Source organism: Perna viridis, chromosome 14 (genome assembly GCF_037379345.1).
Source record: "Perna viridis isolate PV_CMFRI_1.1 ecotype Kerala chromosome 14, ASM3737934v1, whole genome shotgun sequence".
Lineage (NCBI taxonomy): Eukaryota > Metazoa > Mollusca > Bivalvia > Mytilida > Mytilidae > Perna > Perna viridis.
This window is the reverse complement of record NC_142458.1, coordinates 29,372,382-29,392,518: the sequence shown is the minus strand read 5'-3', so window position 1 is coordinate 29,392,518 and position 20,137 is coordinate 29,372,382. Positions and strand designations below refer to the sequence as shown.

Genomic DNA, 20,137 nt, shown 5'->3' with positions numbered 1-20,137 from the left:
CTGATTATTTTTGTTGGTGTTTATTTAAATAACTGTTAGACATTGAATTTCTACAATCCAGTATGTCACAATTATATACGGTTATTTGAGCGGTTAAACTTTTAATGATTTTCCGTTTTCATTCAGTTTGAAAAATTAGTAATTAGAATCAAATGTAAGTTTTAAGAAATACTGCTTAGCTACAAACTTCTGACAACAGTCTCTCTCCAAAAATCTCGAAGGACATCAGAAGTGATGACGAAGTGTACATATTCGCATGAAACAAGTGTCAAAGTAGGTCAAATCAATATTGGTTAAACTTTCAAAGGAAAAAAAAACAATATTGATGCATTTTTGGAGTACTTTATAATCAAGTCTGAAACTTCATCCCTATCTTAAGAACTTATACTAGGCTGTTAATTTGGAATGCAAATCGAACCCTTTCTCTTGCTCTCGCACCTAGTTCAACTTGACGGTTAGCGCAATGTTATATGATGTAGATGATATATATATATATATATATATATATATATATATATATATATATATATATATATATATATATATATATATATATATAACACACATTAATGCATTGATTCAAAAAGAGAAGATAAATAGTTATTTGAATGTGATTATTTAACCTTGTTTTACAGTCATAAAACGGGTGTTTTGATTCCATATAGGTATATAATATATAATGGTGGGCTTGAAGTCATATACTAATTCGTCTCATTCAAGTTTATTCAGTATCGATATGAGAACGATTAACTACAAAATATAAAAGAATAACATTCATAAGCATTTGTCAAAATACTTTCACAAAAATACAAATGTTACAATTCACATTAATAGTATTGCAAACATACAAAATCCGATTCGCACTAGATACATAGTGGGAAAAGTGGAAATATCGAGTAGCACTTTGTGGACAGTGAAAAATGGAAAAATCGAACGTGACCCGTTTAACAGAGAGTACCTTTAGAAATAAATATGTATTATTTGTGTGGAATAACAAAATATAAGTTTGGTGTTGTTATTGTCTCTGGACATTTAAACATTCACATGGAAAAGGACACCTCGGATAAATATAGCCACAAGTCAATATCTAGAACAATATATCAAAAACATTATGCATATATAAAATACACATATCAAATGGGTTTTCAAGAAACATAAATGTACATACCGTATTGGTAGACTCAATAAACCCTAAAAAGTGATCATTCTGATAATTCTTCATCGAAATAGATATGTGACCTTCATTGTTTTCATTTAAGAGTAAGCTTTTTTAAAGGGACATAAACCAATGTTACATATAATTCTATGCAAATTGTGTGAAATCAATCAATCACCAAAATCAAACACTTTGATCTCAACAATATATATATATATATTTTGTTATTCATCCATTCATTTAAAAACAAAGAAGCAGATGGATTTGAAAGTACACACTTATGACGGTGTATCATTTATAATGTTGATATATAAGACTACAAAATGTAAAACCAATAAATGATCTTTTTTGGAAAATTATTTGAAAAACGACTACGTTTGTTTGCATTTTTAAAAACATTGTAACGAATCATCCGATGAAGGTGGCGTTTATTTGTTGAAAAGAGATCTTTCCCTGTAATTGTCATATTTATATTCAGTACCGGTTTTAAATGCACAATGCAATATTTTCATTTTTAATTTTTAGAAGTTCATTTAATGCTAGAATACGCACAATCACAATCTACATGTTATTCAAATTAGATCTATCAATTGTTCCATTTAGTCGCCGGGTGTAGGATCTTCGTCTTCTAACAACACTACATTCTTCTTTTGCGTGAACTGAGTGTATGTTAAAATTTTATATTAATATGTACTACAAAGGGACTTTTTTCAAAAGAAATTTAAAGAATTGTATCAAAACGTTTAAAACGTAAACGAGTAAAATAGTTTTTTTACACTGAACTCCGGCCAGTTATCGGCCTTACTGCGATACCTACTCTGAATTCCAGTCATCGGCCTCCGAGCGAGTACCAAACTGTACTCCAGGTCTCGGCCTCCGAGCGAGTACTAAACTTTACTCCGGTTCTCGGCTTTCGAGCAAGTACTAAACTTCACTCCATTTCTCGGCCTCCTAGCGAATATTATACTGTTCTCGGCTTCCGAGGGAGTACAAACTGTACTGCAGTTCTTGGACCCCGAGCGAGTAATATACTGTACTCCAGTTCTGGGGCCTGCAAGCGAGTACTATACTGTACACCAGTTCTCGGCCTTTGAGCGAGTACTAAATTGTACTCCAGTTCTCAGACCCCGAACGATTACTAAACTGTAATTCAGTCCTCGCCCTCCGAGGGAGTACAAACTGTACTCCAGTTCTCGGCTTCCGCGCAATACTACAGTGTACTCCAGTTCTCGGCCCCGAGGAGTAATAAACAGTACTCCAGTTTTTAGCCCCCGAGCGAGTACTCATGCCCTTCACTAATGTAAACCAGTATAGTAATATGACCTATTCATGACGTTTCTGCTTCAGTTGATTTCCATTCGATGTCTGTCGACATAGATCGCCAATTATTCAAGTTTTCTTCTGTAAATGATATGCAAGGAAATTTACATCGTCATCGTGTCATCTAATGTATGTAATAAAAAATGACCTTATTGTTGCATCATGGGTAATCTAAACTTCTGGAGATTTTAAAGCTACCATTTAACTGAAGTTAAATCAAATTTGTAAGCAGTTAAAATGATGAGGCTAGATTGTAATTTTTTGACACTCTTTGCACACCTTTGCATAACATATCTAAATAAGGTTTTACAGCGGTTTTACAGCTTAACATTGTTATTCAAATTTCAAGAAGTGAAACAGGGGAAACAGGGGGAAGGGAAATGCAACGTGATGTTATCCTTGATGTTAAGCCAATTCAAATTGTAATCCATCGTCAATAAGGATTGCTTGTAGATGCAAAATACGCTATTAAAATTTAATTTGAGGGGATTAAATGGGCTATGTTGAGAAATTTCCCATGTTTGGAGCAAGGCGAGGTTAAATTTTTGACAGGGAGAATTTCAATTTACACAGATAAATATTCATGTAATATATGATTGAATTACATAGAATGCATTTTAATTATTTTCTTGGGCCAATAGACACATCGTAAAATTCTACATACTGTATGATAAATGGCATTGTTATATGCACATTGGTGAGAAAGGGGCTCGAATGACGAGCAAGACGGATGATTATATCTTTGAAAGGTATAGTACATTTATCTAGTGAAGGTTATAACGTAGAAACCACAACCATATGGGGCACGGGTGATGCCAAGCGGCACACTCTTACCACCAACAACCTTTATTTCTGACTGATATCTTAAGAAAAGATCGACTTAGGTCGACTGGGTCGATGTCACATGAATTTCTTCATATTTCAAAATAGGCTCAGATATAGGCAGAAATACAATTCTTAATTAGAAAGAAATGATACTGTAGTTATCGAGGAAAATAAGTGGTGTAGGAAACATTTGAGCCGAATATGTGTGTGTGAAGAAGTGGAATAGTTAAAGAGACATTTTTAAAATCTGCAATGCTTGGCTATAGTAAGCAATGTGTATTTAAATTTTATGTCGATTGAATCATGTTATTATTGTAAGATCATGCCCCTCGTGAGCTGTTAATTGGATTGATAAAAGTCTATATCCACATATATCCATCGGTCATTTTGAGATGAAAGTGAAATACTTTGCATTTTAAAGATAAAAATAATTTGTATTACCTCGTCTGTATTATCGTACGATACCATTCAACATAAACAAGGCCCCAAATGACGGTAAAGTGCTATGATTTACAGCAATAACATAAAAGATGACTATCAAATACCGATCATTTTATTTTATTTAAAGTGTTTAATAATATATGTCTCTACTCTTCATGACGTGCAGTTATAAAATGCAGCCATCTGCCTACATTAGGTATAAAATATGTCTCTTTTCCACGTCAAGTAAGTAACATTTATATTGCGTAGGCGGGTCCATCGAGAAACCCCGTGCCTCTTTCCCTTATCAATATGTTTTTTGTTCATTAGCGTATTTCCGTGTGTTTATAAACACAAAAGGAACATAGTGTTTGTCAAGGATTTTTTTGTGGGCTACCTGGTGCACCCCACCCCTCCACACACTTTTAGGTGATGCTCTGGATTCGCAATTGTTATGGAACTGTTTTTCATCCGTATATTAGGTTTATGTCAAGTCAGTGCAATGTTACTGTCTTTGTCTTACGCCCGTTCTTACAAATTCATTCAAACAACTATGGCTTAAAATTAAGGATAACATTATGTTGCACATCCCTGTCGTCTGTTCCCCCCCCCGTAATTCGAGATTACTCGTTGAAATCTGAATTACAATGTATCAAGTAGAAATAACCAAACCATAGGGAAACTGGATAGGTCTTTTAACAACTTAATACTGAGCGTCGCATGCGAGGCTCACAATAGATATTTAGTCAAGCCGGAATTCGTATCAGACATGCCCGCAGTAAAGTGTCAAGAAAGTTAATTAAAATGAAAATGCCTTTAAATTGATCAAAAATCAAAATGTGCCATTCAAAAACAAAGAAAAAATATGTACAGTATCTAAATCCGGTCCGCTAAATTATTTTAAAATTTGCCTATCTTTTCTCGCCTCTTTCAGCCATCGTCCCTTTTTCAATGCCTTTACTCATAAGAGAAGTGTGTAAGTGCGATTCTCGTCTGTAGACTTTGCCTATAATTCATATTAAGATTTTTTTTTAAATTTTGCTGCTCTATGAGACACGATTATTACCCGCATAATTTTCGAACACTTGAAAAATAATGGAAATACACGACATTTTACTTAAGTCAGTGTTATGTTTGAAGATTAGGACGGTTTCACCATATTTGTATATGAAATTTAGCATTTTTGAATTAAAAAAATAAGAACACTTGACATTCATTTTATCCGCATGATGAGATAGGGTATATACTTATATAGTAATATTTGGCAGGTATAACCCGTAAGAGGACGAAATTGAATTATACATGTAGATATTGTAGCGGTGGAGAGGACGGTAGTGAAAATAACACCCGCTAACCTAAAAAAGGTATGTGTAAGCGCGCTGACTACCGATTTAAAGTCTCTCAATAGTATGTCCAGCATTGGCTACGAGAGAGAAGAATTCTGATAAGTACAATTAATTTAATAACAACCACATTTTATTGAACTACTAGTATGTATAGATCATAAAATATATGACAAGATGGCCTGGCTATATGAGATAAGAATTGAACTCTTTAAAATTAAGTGAGTTCTGAATTAAAAGTAATTCATTTCAAGGCCCATAGTTAAATATCCAGATACCAAAGTATGATCAATATCACGGAGAGCAAACGATAATGTATATAGAGTAAGGTATATCTGAGATTAATAAAAAAAATGGCCAAAGCCTAATTTCGGACTAGTTAAAAATGCAACACTTAACTATGGAACACGCTAGTTAAAGAAATCAACAAACACGTAACCATTCTGATTACTTGTATTTAGTGAATTAGATTCCTTATTTGAAATACAGATTTTTACCGGAAATGTACAGGTTTCCCTTATTTCTAATAAATAAATGGACCGATAATTTGTGCCAAGAATAACTTTATGGGAATATTTAAATGACTGTGAACCGCTAACCTCAGCTAAGGTCACAGGCTCCTTAAACTTTTATAGAAATAGTGAACCGCTAATCTCTGCTAAGATCACAGGCTCCTTAAACTTTTATAAAAATAGTGATCCGCTAACCTCTGCTAAGGTCACAGGCTCCTTAAACTTTTATAGAAATATTGAACCGCCAACCTCTGCTAAGGTCACAGGCTCCTTAAACTTTTATAGAAATAGTGAACCGCTAACCTCTGCTAAGGTCACAGGCTCCTTAAACTTTTATAGAAATATTGAACCGCCAACCTCTGCTAAGGTCACAGGCTCCTTAAACTTTTATAGAAATAGTGAACCGCTAACCTCTGCTAAGGTCACAGGCTCCTTAAACTTTTATAGAAATAGTGAACCGCCAACCTCTGCTAAGGTCACAGGCTCCTTAAACTTTTATAGAAATAGTGAACCGCTAACCTCTGCTAAGATCACTATATAATCTTTCAGTGAAATAATTTTAATATGATTGTGAACCGCTAACCTCAGCTAAGATCACAATCTCAGATATACCTTTACAAATAATAATAATAATAATAATAATAATAATAATAATAATAATAAAATCAATAACACAATGATGTTACGGTCTGATGTTTGAAAATGTTTTCAATATGAAATATGAATGATAACTTCTGATAAATCCTCAAAGGTTTTAAATTAACAATTTATTTTTTGCCATCTCAAATACTTCAAAATCCTTCTAAAATGATAAATTTCGTTTTAAAATATATTATCAAAATGATTAAATAATAAGAATAAGAATATAAGGCCAAACATCTCTTACTTTGTTAAACTACAAGAACATAGTGATACCAATCAAGAAAAGCCCTAAAAGTGACGTCATTTCAACGTTGACGTTTTTTATATACTCGGACATCGCACAAATGCACATTTGTGCAGTTGTGCGGTACTCGAGAAATCCACCAATCAGAGCGTCGCAATAAAATGGTAAATCCCCGTTTGTGCACTTAAGTGCTAATTCTAAAATTAAATATACATATATAGTTAAAAAAAATAAACATACGTGATTACAAATAAAAAATTGTGAATTTATCATATCATTTTGCAAGAAATATTAAACAATTCGACGAAATGTTTTTACTAAAACTATCCGACAATAAACAATTCCGCAGCAAATCATTATATACAAAATATGGCGGATAACGATAATCATCCACTAGTGTGGACAAGTCTATAATTGTATTCATGAAAATAATTAAAAAATGTAAACAATAAAAAGTTAATTCCAGGTATCTATTATATGTAAGGTAGCTGTCAGTTTCACTTGCAAGCCGAAACTTATTGCGAATTACGATTTTCACCCCCCCCCCCCCAAAAAAAAAAAAAAAAAAAAATATTCTACCGATGATTTCTAAACACACACTAAAATACTCAACAGAGTAACCAACATTGAGGCATTCTCATTCAGTGAATGATAAAAAGAGTGAGAACTAATGTAAATTTAGCCTTAACAACCTGTAAAAACTACATGTCATTCAGAGCTATCAATAATATCAGCAATTTTCAATAAAAAAAATAATAAAATAACTGGCTGATCTTCCCCTACAATATATTCAAAAATCTCTAGACAACTTGTCACTTTTTGACGTTTCTTGACTCTTTTTGTCGCTAACTAGTGAAACCGGTAGTTTCTGGAAAGCTTCTGTATTTATTGAAGACTATGTATTTCAGTGAAGAAAAGATACAAAAATTCATATAGCTTACTCTGTATCACTGACCGTCAGTCAGTCTGATTTTCAGTCCGTCATTCCGTCCGCCAGTGTCACACTTCTGGTTTCCACTATAGCAAATCTGATTGCAGGGTTATGTGATTACCAGACAAGATGTACCTATATTATATATAGAAAATATATTAAGGTATTTGTATTTAACCTTGCAGGGTTATGCTTAACTTAAAGTTACTATGAGACCTAGTCTACAGACATATGTGAATAGCTAGCTAAGATAACGTGCAAAGGTCGTTTATCAGCCAAACCATGGGGTAGAATTTCGTATTCTTCTTTTTTTCCATTTTCATTATCATTAAAAAGAATGCATGTAAATATTTAAGACAATGACTAGTGTTGACTTGGTAACCTGTGCGTTTTTCATTTCGCAGATGATCATATTATCCTTGCTCAAATGAATGCAATTGGACACAATACAGTAATCAGATCTAATCAAACCGATCTTATCCGATCATCTACGAGTTTAAATATACTTATTTTGATATCTTTATGTCGGAAAGGGAAAGAATTGGATACAAGGGTGTAAATCTAGTTTCTGAAAAGTGGGCGGTCCTAAATTTAAAATTTGCATATTGTCTGTCTACGTTTATCCCATTGTGATCGATGTTTACTTATTGCATGTAAATGAACTAGTTGGCAACACTGCAACTGAACAAACTGCACGTCCTAAATAAAGTTTTGACCGAACACTGGCCACGCCCAACCAGTTCAACAGAAAGTTAATGTTCTTTACTAGTGTTTAAGTTTTAAAAAGATCTTTTTGTTTTGAGTTTTTCGCTAAAGTATCGGTTCATTCATTACCGGCTTGCGTCTCTTTTTGAAAATCGTTTTATTTCCCTCTCTTGAGCCAAGGGATTGTTAAATTCTTTTGCTTGCAATATAAGTGGGGAAACTCTCGTTGGATCGAATGACGAAAACGACGGAGGATTATATATTTGAAAGGTAGGGTAAAACATACAAAATTATAAAAAAAAATTGAAAATAAATTATATTGCAATTTCAAAACGTGCTGTATTTTATGTCGGTCTTAAACTCGAACACCTATAAGTTGTTCATAATATTTTCCAACATTATTTACAATCACCTTAAGTACATAACTGATATTGACATATTTTATGATCATTGCTTTAATGGGGAGCAGTAAATTTTATAATACAGTAGTTGATATATTTTATTTACCTATATACAACAGGTGGTTAGTAATGTCTCTAATGTTTAACGGTCCCTGTCATAGAATCTACTTCAATAGGGTATTACATAGTTTGACGCTTCAAAAGATGGAACGTGATGAATATTATAGCATTATTGCGGAAGGTTTTCAAAATTGGCTTAGTTATTGGTCCGCGAGGCTAGCCAGATTGGACTGAGGCGTAGCCAAAGTCCAATTTTGCTAGCCAAGGAATAATAACTCGGCCTATATGGAAAACATTACATAATTATACCTTTATTTTATTAACCAACTACCCAAAATACGTTAAAATATGTCAAAAACTGACCAAAAGATATGAATTCAAACCGGGCATCTATACGGGGCCAATACGAAAAAAGAGGGCCAATATGGATCAAAGCAAGGCCAATACGGCATCAAAACTTCCGGTCGTTTGAAACCGCAATTGCGAATTAGACATTCTCACTTCATTATCCTGCTGGATTATTTATGCATATGTACCTTAACATGTATATAATTTACCAAACAAATAAGAAACTTAGAATAAGGTAAGAAAACTTTATTTTGATTTGGCATGTGATTCAAATACAATCACAAGCTTTAAGGAGCTTCAGACCAAATATAAAAACATACATTATGTGACATAAACAAGACAAACTAGAATCAAAGGATGTGCACATAGAAAAAAAATAACAGGAATCCGACATAATTCCAACATAATTATGATATGCAAACCAATAATTTATTACACATGGCAAGCCTATTGTAATGTCTAAAACAAAAGAGCATAATATATCTTCAATTGCACATTTGTATATCTAAAATGTGCTTTCAGAATTGTGTTATTTCGGGAACTTTGATAACCAGGACTAAAAGCAGCAGAAAAACACAAAAATCTTCCATATTATACAAAAGAATACTTAGGACTGATAAATACAAATTAACATTGCTAAAACATGAAAACAACTATACTACAAATCATCTAGTTGAGTTGGTTAATAAAATTGTCAATAAATATGTAATTTCATATTGGCCCTGTTATAGGTTTCGGTCGATCATATTGGCCTCGACAGCCGTATTGGCCTAGACAGCCGTATTAGCCCTCGGCAAAGCCTCGGGGCCAATACGACCGCCTCGATCAATATGACAGGCCTCAAACCTATAACAGGGCCGATATGAAATTACATATTCATTAACATATAGACTAACTAGTTCAATATGTCATATTGACCTAAACGCACTTTTGTATTTTATATTGTATCGGCAGTTTGATCATATTTAGACTTATTTTTCGAACGTCAGTAAAAACATATCCTTTCAAGAATCATGCCGGGCTGATTTAAGAGGCAAAAGATAATATTTTTTATATTTGCCGTTTATAATTAATAGTGTTTCGTGTTACCGATATTCAACATTGACTTCATATAATCTTTCTTCTTCTGGTAGAAAAGGTAAATTTTATGCACCATATCTGGATCTGCCCTTGTACTCCAGAACGGTTAAAGGTCTTTTATGGCTAACATTGCCATCAGACAAGACTCTGTTAAGGATGTATATAAATGAATTATAGGTATATATTTTCTGGAAATCTGGAAACGAAGCTGCAACTATTGGCCCAAGAAACTGGTAATTGACTTGTAATTAGTCGACATTAGGAATATTGTTATTGACTGGCATTTCTTGTTGACTACAAACTGGATTGTGGCACACATGGTCACTGATATAACATTTTTATGGAGTCCATATTCCATTTATTATAACCAAATAAATTTAATTATTATTGTTGCAAGGACAAAGAACTGGTCAAATCAATAATTGTTTTATAGGACACGTTTTCATGCTATCGTACGACGTTATTAATACAGTGGTCAAAACGTAAATAACTGAATGTATTACAATCTTTGACAATGTCACACAGCTAACACAATCTTTGATATTGTCGCACGGCTAACAAAATCTTTGACGTTGGAAGTTCACACGGCTAACACAATCTTTGACATTGGAAGTTCACACGGCTTAAACAATTTTTGTCACTGGAAGTTCACACGGCTAACACAATCTTTAATATGGGCACACGGCTAACACAGTCTTTGATATGGGCACACATCTAACACAGTCTTTGACATCGGAAGTCCACACGGCGAACACAGTCTGCAGGCAATTGGCATAGCACACAAAAATATTCTAAAATAAGATCTACATGTACATGTACATACGCCAGCTATATTTGTGTTCAACACTGCCCTCAGCCTTGAGACCCATATCCCTTTCACCCCGATAATTTTCAGCACAATTGTCACTGCACACACAAGCGGTCACTTTTTATGACCACTTCTTTGCCTCTTCTCAGCCAATTTATTTCATGTAAGAATCATTTTCTGTCATCACTTTATGACAGTTGTTAATCCTTTAAAGGACAAAACGATTATTCCTGCATCAATCACGCGCAGGCACAACTTCTGTTTATATGGATTACACGTTATCACGAATGATCACTGCTTTGATGTTCATTTCGTTCCTATTTATTGGTGCTATTTTACTTCCTATAATAATCAACAATCATTGAAAAAAATCGTTTAGTACGAATTAAAATTATAAACGAAAACAGGTTTTTTTCCTAACCAAGCATCACAAATCCTTTCGCAATAAGAGTCAAGAACTATTTTTCTGGTCACGTTTGTAATATCGAAATTTAAAACTGCATGCACAGATGAATTAAGTTCTAATGCGGATCGTACATTGCTGGTGCCATAGTTTGGGGAGTGGTTAACATTTTGCGGGTTTTATTTCTGCAGCTCTACTTCATAGATTCTAGGTAAGAAAAGTATACGGACTGATCAAAATATTTTTTGCTGCTGCTGCAGGAAAAATGTTCAACAATGTGACACAGTATTTGTATTTAAGAAAAACGTATGTTCCACGGTTTTTACTTTTTTATTGGTGAATATTGTCCCTCAGAGTATTGTACCAACATTATTATTGTATAAACTTCCGAGTGCGGTATATACATCATACAGAATAGTGCAAATAACAAATGGACATTGTATATTTTCAATTATTTTTGTTGTGATTAGCACTGAAAATTAGAATAAGGTCAGGTAACATTCCTTTATCATGACGTCATAAACAAAATGATGTAAAATACTTACGTCATAACGCATGTTCGAAGTATCAAATTCAATGGTCATTTAAAAAATATAGGGTAAGTCTTTTAATTGTATTTTCTTGTTAATTATTTTCTTCAACACATGTGAATAACGTCATTGACAACCCCTTTATACGACGCCCATGCGTCCGTTTCGTTCAGTTCGTTTTGTTTCTTTTGCTTTATTTTGTTTGTTATTTTTTTATTATTTTCTGGCAGATATTCAGATCATTAAAAATTCACTTCAACTGGACCCTACAACTACAAGTCAAGTTAGGTTTTGGTGAATATTGTTAATACAGAATAGGAGCTATGGTCCTTTTTTTACTTTAGAAAATTTAGAATACGGAGATCACGGGATTACCTTATCAACTTCTGTACGTTTGAAATTTATGTTACATTGTTAAAAAAATAAATTAAGTGAGCTGCCATGGTTCGGATTAATAATAATCTATTGACACAGAACAGGACTAAGAATTATCAATCAGTCTTAGAATCTGCGCCTTGTATTTTCGTTAAAGTACAAAATCAATTTATATTCATGTCAAGAAGTCATGCTCACTAACAAGTTATATTCTTGTCAAGAAGTAATGTGCACTATAGTCGGCGTCACATAAATAACATACTGTTAAAATTTGAATAAAAATATTTTCTACGACTTTATTGACACCTACCGTCGTTTAAATTGTCTTAAATGACTTGCTCATTCGTTAAGCCAAACGGCTTCTCCCTAAACATTGAATCGTTAAATTCCGGTCAGATTTTAATTCTAGGTGGCAATATTTACATTGTAAAAAGTCGGCCATGTTTACAGTGATCGGGTTGCTAGGAGATGTTGTTTACGTTTAAATGGTTTGTCCAAAAACCGAAGAACCCAGAATGCAATTCGGCGTTATTTCGGATATCTCGGATTTATTTTACGCGAACAACGTATAATACCGAGAAGTTGATCAAGCAGACGATTGTCACCGGAGTTCGACGGGAACTTACGCACTTCGTTTGTAAACAAATCGTCCCGTAAAAACCAACATGGCGGATATTAGTATGGGATTTTCCCGTAAGGATTTGTTACGCATGATTTAAGCTAATAAGCGACTTGTTTTTGAGAAGCTGTTTGGCTAAACGAATGAGCAAGTCATTTAAGACAATTTAAACGACGGTTGGTGTCAATAAAGTCGTAGAAAATATTTTTATTCAAATTTTAACAGTATGTTATTTATGTGACGCCGAGTATAAGCAGTTATATTCTTGTCAAGAAGTCATGCCCACTAACCAGTGTCACTATATGTACTTTAAATTGGTTTCTTTAAAGTACTCGTTATTTTGATTATTTCATGTTCGTTGTTGTTTGTGTCCATTGTCTTTTCCCTGGATTGCGTTCTTTTGATTTTCGCTAGAATATTGATTCCCTTGATCACTGTTTGTATGCTAAAGCAATTGTTAAATTGTGGCTTTTGAATGGTCAAATACTTTGGCATAATCCAAAGTTTAGATATAGTTATGTCTATAGGCAAACCTTGCATTGATAAGCATCGTCTAAGGAAACAAGAAAAATTATTCTAAACTGATGATATATGGTGATAGGGATGTCCGTGCTTCTGTTAGCAAAGAGAGGACCATGTTATTTTATAAGTTATTAAGTGAATTAAAGTATCGTTCTGTATGAGAATCAGGCAGTGGGAGGCACATCATCTTCCCCAATTTAGTCATTTTTGCCTGAAATATATTCAGTACATTTAGAAAACAACCAAAAAGCTTTTTAAGTTTATCCTGAAGCATTTGTGACGTAGATATTTCTGACTGCTTATATAGGGAAAGAGTACGGGAAAATTTTCCCGCCATTTTTCCGTAGTGCATTTCAACTAATTTTGACCTATCAATATCTTAAATAGGCAAATTTTACAAACACTTTGGTGGTCAGTTCTGGAGGTTATCAGCAGTCGATCCGAACGTTCATTGGACCGTCGGATATCACCGGTAAAAATGTGAAATGACCGGTAAAAAATTCGGAACACTAGACCGGAAGTCCGGAAAATTTCTGATATTAGTAATTCTTGTTTGATCCAAGTCGCCCTGGAGTCGCTCACTTCGCCCTAAGACGACACCAAAGCGAAGTGAAGTCACCCATGATCGTGATTGTACCCCGCCTTTAGCGGTAGTCTGATCAGAGTTATATCTCTTCCGATAACAATTCAAACAAAAATGGCGCCTGTTCGAGAAAATAAATAGTATTGTAAAAAGTTTCGAAATCTATCGAATTATTGATTACAAGCGAGTATTTTAATCACTTTTGTTTCAAACGTTTAAGACAGGATACAGAAAGAACATTTTTCACTTCAACTTACGATAATTCATGTTTTACCATTCACATTTCGTTATGAAATGTGCAAATTTGTTGTACGTGTTCTATGTACTTGGGTTAAATTTATCTCAGTTGATAATTCGGTAGAAAACCTGAAGCATTTGTTTTGATCTTCATGCTAATAACAGAACAATAAATTCTCCATTTCGACGGAAAATTTCTTAAGCTTGGGACGAGCTGTTACCGACCGCTACAATATGTGACTGTCAATAAAATTGGCTTGATTGTCAGTAATAAAGTTTGAACATGATTATTGATACTTTTGATCAACTGATATCAAGAGATCTTTAATCAATCAATCGTTATCAGGTATAAATACTTAGTTAATGCAATAAAGTCTTTGTGTTTTTTTCCTTCATGTGCCACACCCAAAACATGTACATATTTTGCCTGATTCTTAGACGGAGAAGTACTTAAAACTTGTTAGTACACATATACATTGTAGTTTTGACAACTTTGTTAAAGTCCTTATATATAAGTGCTCAACGCCAACGCCAATTGAATGTACAAGCTTACTACATGTATGTGGCAATTGTTATCAGTGTATATGACGATGCACAGTTTCTTCTCATTCTATATCTTATTTATTCACCTTTCAAAAACATGCCGCGCAATCACACTATAAATAAGTCTGTTTACCTTGTTTTGCCTTTTAAAATGTTTTTCCTACTATGAAACGTTTTTGATCCTCATGTAAGTGTTTTATTATTGATTTTGATAACGGGCGTTCTCCGTTTAATGACTAGAAAACGCAATTAAAAATGTCCTATTAATACTCTCTAATGAAGCTACATCCAGAGTCGTTTACAGATAGGCCGAAAAAATAGTAGTCTTGTTTCCTGTTACCTGCAATAAAAAAATAATTTACACCGGTGTAGGAAGGTAGGGAAATTACTTTATTTTTCAAAAACCTATTTACACTGAGTTAATGGGAAACAGTTCAGACTTTAACGGGGCTTGAGCCAAACTGGCCACAAAATATTAACTGTAGGCACAAAAAAACTAAGGATGGTAGGGAACAGAAAACAGACATATCATTTGTTTTAGCCTTGACCAACTCAGTCCAACAGTACTGCAGGCAGGAGTAGGTTAAAGGTTTAATCAGTGTGATTTTTTTCCGGATTACTTTCACAAGTTTCTTTGAATACATTAGAGTTTAACAACATGAATGTAAATTTGAAAGAGCATGATGTGTGTAATAGGAACTTGAAAAGGCTATTTAATCCATATTTGGTTCAACACGTAATCACTTTCAAGTTGTATGATAAATAAAGGATACCAATGTACAATGATTACGGAATATGTGATAATATCAATTTTTCAAATATTTCAAAGTTCTTGAAGGTTTAGAAAGGAGGTCTACATGCATCATCATCTATATAGTTACAGCTTCGCATGAGTCTTCCAATACAACAAAAGACAAAAGCGATCCAATTCATATATTTTGCTCTGATATTTTAGACACTATACAGACATACGAAACTTTTTGTTGTGCACATTTCTAGAGAATATCTGGAGATTTCTTTGGCAACACCATCCCGATGCTAAACAACTCTGGGGTCACGTGGGGTGGGTTGATATAAAAAAATGTCATAGAGATTGAAACGTTACTTGGAGAATATGATTTATAATTTGATCAGTACGTACAGCATTCTGCATCATATACTTAAAATGGGAGTGTGAAACACAAAATGGGGAATGTTTAAAAGAAAAGACTTAAGTTTGAATTGAAGGGTTATAAAATACTGTGGATGGAGGTAGAGGATCGAAAATTACTGAAAAGGCTGAGACGAATGACTACGACTGGATGTTGGAAGGATTGTTGGAATGTAGAATTACCTATGCTGTGGCAGCACTAGAAATTTACAAAAGAAAGATCATGGTATAATACCGGGACCTATTTTATCTCCATAAGGAAAATATAAAAAGAAACGCCATCATTTACGGAAACGTATTAGGGCCATTTTTTTTTTTATATTATTTTTTTTCATATTGTATACTTTAATCTTGGAATTATCAACTTTAATCTTGGAATTTCCTACTTTACTTTTGGTATTATCAATATTAATCTTGGAATTATCAACATTTATCTTGGATTTATCAACATTAAAATTGGAAATTCCATTTTTATATTAATTCCAAGATGAAAGTCGAAAATTTGAAAAAATAAAAAAAGGGATGGCCTTAATACGCGTCCATAAATAATTACTTGTACAAATAATACAAACTAATTCGCCTGATCATTAAGCGAACTACATTGTATATTGCAAATGTACATACAGAATACATGTATTTGTCAAGGTTTTAACATAATATTATATTTAATTTTTTGGATTTTATAAGGGGGCTGTGACCTTCAATCTCCTACAGAAAAAACGCAATAAAAATATGTTGGGTGGGACGGGAATGGATTGGGATGGTTAGAATGTAGAATGAAACCAATATTCTGATAGCTACACTCGGAGACGTCAGAAATCTTGACAGGATTTTTCATTACCATCATTTCATCAATTGGTGATTGAATTATCGTTCATTCTTAGAATTATTCATTGATATTCACATTCAACTTTACGTATAAAAGTTCAAATTATCGGTTTGTTACAGAATATAATCTATATAACCCAATTGTTATTAGCTGTGTAAGTAAATCACTAAGGTTTATAAGATATATTCGATATCTCTCATTCGCGAACTTATTATTAGTATACAATAGGTTAGACAGTCTTAACACGGTTCTGAAATAATAATTTTATTCACAATAACTCAGTCGTGAATCAAGATTACCATGATACATCAAATCTCCAAGAAATAGGCAGCATATAGCAGTAACCAATACTTTATTCGTCGAACATTTTTAACAATGTATGGATTTGGAAGACATCGCATTAAATTGGTCATCTTCCGTTATTGAGTTGGCGTACCGGAGCAATCCAAGCTTTGCATTCAAACGTACATGTACATGTTCATTCCATTTGACAATGCATATTAATGAGTGAAAAGTAATAACAAAATTCTGATTAACTCGAGACAATAGTCGAAAAGAAAAAAATCCGTATAACAAATGACAAATATCAAGGTAAAACCCGGAAAGTTGGAAACCACAACAATGATCCTGACTATGTACAGGTATTTTCGACGGAAAACGTTATTATTTTATGTATAATTTTATCAATACAAAGGGGCAGCCTAAAATCGCCAAAGATCAAAATTGGTAGAATCAGTAGTCAAAACAAGACAGAGATATGAAAAATAAGTAAGTGACAATTAAAGGAATTATGTGTACGTAAGACAAAAAGACTCCAACTTCAAATTAATATTGAACATTGTGGAGACGCGTTAAGTTCAATGGAAGAATAATTAGATGTGACAAGAAAGTGCAGAAAAAAATGTTGATATAATTTTGAAAAGCCCTCATCTATTTTCTATTTGTCAGAAAGAAAACATTTTTCTCAATAAGACCTGGATATCGGAAACAAAACATTATTTAGGCAGCGCATGAGAGGCATTTTATATACTGTAACCTTGGTTAAATAGCCTGTCTCGCAGACAACGATGGCGCATTAACAAGTCAGAATAATGGCTACTAGCTCTGACAACTTAGAAATATAAGTTATACTATGGAACGCCTGAACTGTCTGATGAGATACACATTTGTTTACGTGTTGTCAATTTTATATTACTTGCTGTGGTTTCATAACTAAATGGGATCATTTTGTATTTACGTTATGTAGGAACATCTTTACATTATGTAGTTTTGTCTTTACGTTCTGTCATTTCGTTTTTGCTTTCTGTACTTTTGTCTTTACGTTCTGTCGTTTTATTATTACGTTATGTCAACATATATTTACGTTATGTGGATTTATCTTTACATGCTGTGGTTTTATTATAACATGAGGTCGTTTCATCTTTACGTGATGTCGATTTCTAAATACTTTATGTGCATTTTCTTTTCTTTACGTGCAGTGATTTCTTCTTTACGTGCTGTGGACAAAAATTTCATGATCATGTGTGATCCCGGAACTTTTCGATCCGGTGTAACTTCAAATCAGTTCGTAAAAGGCAAAATAGACATCACAACGCCAATTAGAAAAATGCTGAACGAAATATACTTGAGTAGTCTATCCAATCACCCTAGAGTGTTTATTCTATAGTAAAAATAGCTTATTTGTTATTTACGTTCAATATTATCACAATTGATACACCTGGGACTCTGTTGATGACTTGTGGCGATTTTCGTAGTCAGAATATATTTTTTGAATTCCAAAAACATGGGAATTTCGAACCCCGCGAAATTTTGCATAAATTCGACTCTTACAAGTTATTGCGTGACTAATTTATTTTCTACATTAATAAACCACCAAAACTAATTTTCAAGAAAGAATTTAAAAAAAAAATGTTAGAAATATTACCCCTACCCCTAGAAAATTGGTCTCAGTATCAAACATATTTTCATTCACAGCATACCGACACTGTGAAACTCATATTTTAGGCATTCATAATTAAAATAATGATTTAATCAACATATCTGATCAATTCAGGCGTTTGAATTTCTTTATGAATTTTCCCTTTTTATGAAAAAAAAACCACATTATTGTCGCCTACGCTCTTGAAATTAGCAAATATGTTGGATGCATCGCTAATGAAAGCAATCGCCCGCAACATGCCCAGTGTACGCCGTTTATATGTTAAAAATTAACATTTTGGTTCATGTTGAGGTTTTCTTTTCATGGGTAGGGGTGGTAATTTTTGCACCAACTTTACTTGGAAAAGTTCAAATATTAATTACCTGGCCGATTTGAAAGCTTAGACACTATACAAATCTACTGTATCACACAAAAGCTTGTTTAAACTACCGTATTCTGAAAAAAGATAACGGGTGATATAGAAGAAATTCTGAAATTCTGTAAATTCTACTTTTTACGATTTTATAGTAATTGTAACCCTATAAAAAATCATACGCCTGAATTGTTCAGATATTTTGGGCAAATAATTATCTTTTAAATTATGAATGCCTAAAATATGAGTTTCACAATGTCGGTATGCTGTGAATGAGAATTATGCTTGATACTGAGACCAGTTTTTTCGGGGAAGGGGTTAAATTTTAAAACATTTAAAAAAAAAATCTTTCTTGAAAATCAGTTAATGGTGGTTTATTAATTCGAGAAATTTAATTTCTATCGAATTATTCAAAATTTGAGACGCTTTAGTCGAGTAATATCTTGTAGAGTCGAAGTTATCTGACTTTTTACGGGAATATTGAAATTCCCATTTTTGCATTTTTTTATTTTTATTATTATTTTGTTTTGTTTTGGTTTTGTAAATTCTGACTAGGAAAATCGCCACAAGTCACCAACAGAATCCAAGAAGTATCAGTTGTGAATATCCAAAACATAAATAACAAATACTAGTAAGCCATTTTTTACTGAAGAATAAATACTCTAGGGGTTTTGACATTGAAACCTACGTCAATTTAAGCGATTTCTATGAGACATTGTATTCATTTTGATACAAAACCCATATGTTATCGCAACTTTCTTAGTATCATTGTAAAGCTGAGACATTTGGCAGCATATTGATACATACATATGTGAATTTACTTCGTTTTGCAGAAAAAAAGAAGTTAGAAGTATAAAAAACGTAAACAAGATGCTCCAAGGACCCTAAGTAGCTCACCTAGTTATTTTTTTTCAAGGACAACAACTCTAACTTTAAGGATCTGTCCAACAATTTTGACTCAATGAACACTTTGGTAGGACTTATCAGAAGGATCCTTTTATCAATTGAAGGTTTCATTCTATCTATTATAGTTTTCAAAATATTGACTGAAAACTGCTAAAAACATATTTTTTTGTCTTTCAAGGGCAAAAAAATTAACAAGGAGTCATCCAACAAGTTTGATCCTCATAAACATTTGTAGGTCGTGTCATAAGGATCATTTCAACATTTTAAAGTTTTATTCTATCTTTCATAGTTTTCAAGATATTGGCTAATCATTTTTCACATTTCAAGTGCAATAACTCTAACAAGGAAACGTCT

The 20,137-nt window shown here is 33.1% G+C and overlaps 1 protein-coding gene across 8 annotated transcripts in view; it reads left to right on the top strand.

The window, feature by feature from the left end:
- The window catches only part of LOC148598920 (aquaporin AQPAe.a-like), a 69,969-nt gene that overhangs the window by 31,113 nt on the left and 18,719 nt on the right, over positions 1-20,137 (top strand). Inside the window, exon 1 of one of the 8 annotated variants that reach the window (XM_088560374.1) lies at positions 3,133-3,225. The exons of 6 other annotated variants lie outside the window; for them this stretch is intronic. In XM_088560374.1, coding sequence (XP_088416500.1) covers positions 3,164-3,225 — 62 coding nt within the window. In that variant the 5' untranslated portion in view covers positions 3,133-3,163. Of the gene's footprint in view, positions 1-3,132; positions 3,226-8,232; positions 8,369-20,137 lie in introns of those variants that run through there. One more of the 8 variants, XM_088560377.1, reaches the window with a different exon arrangement.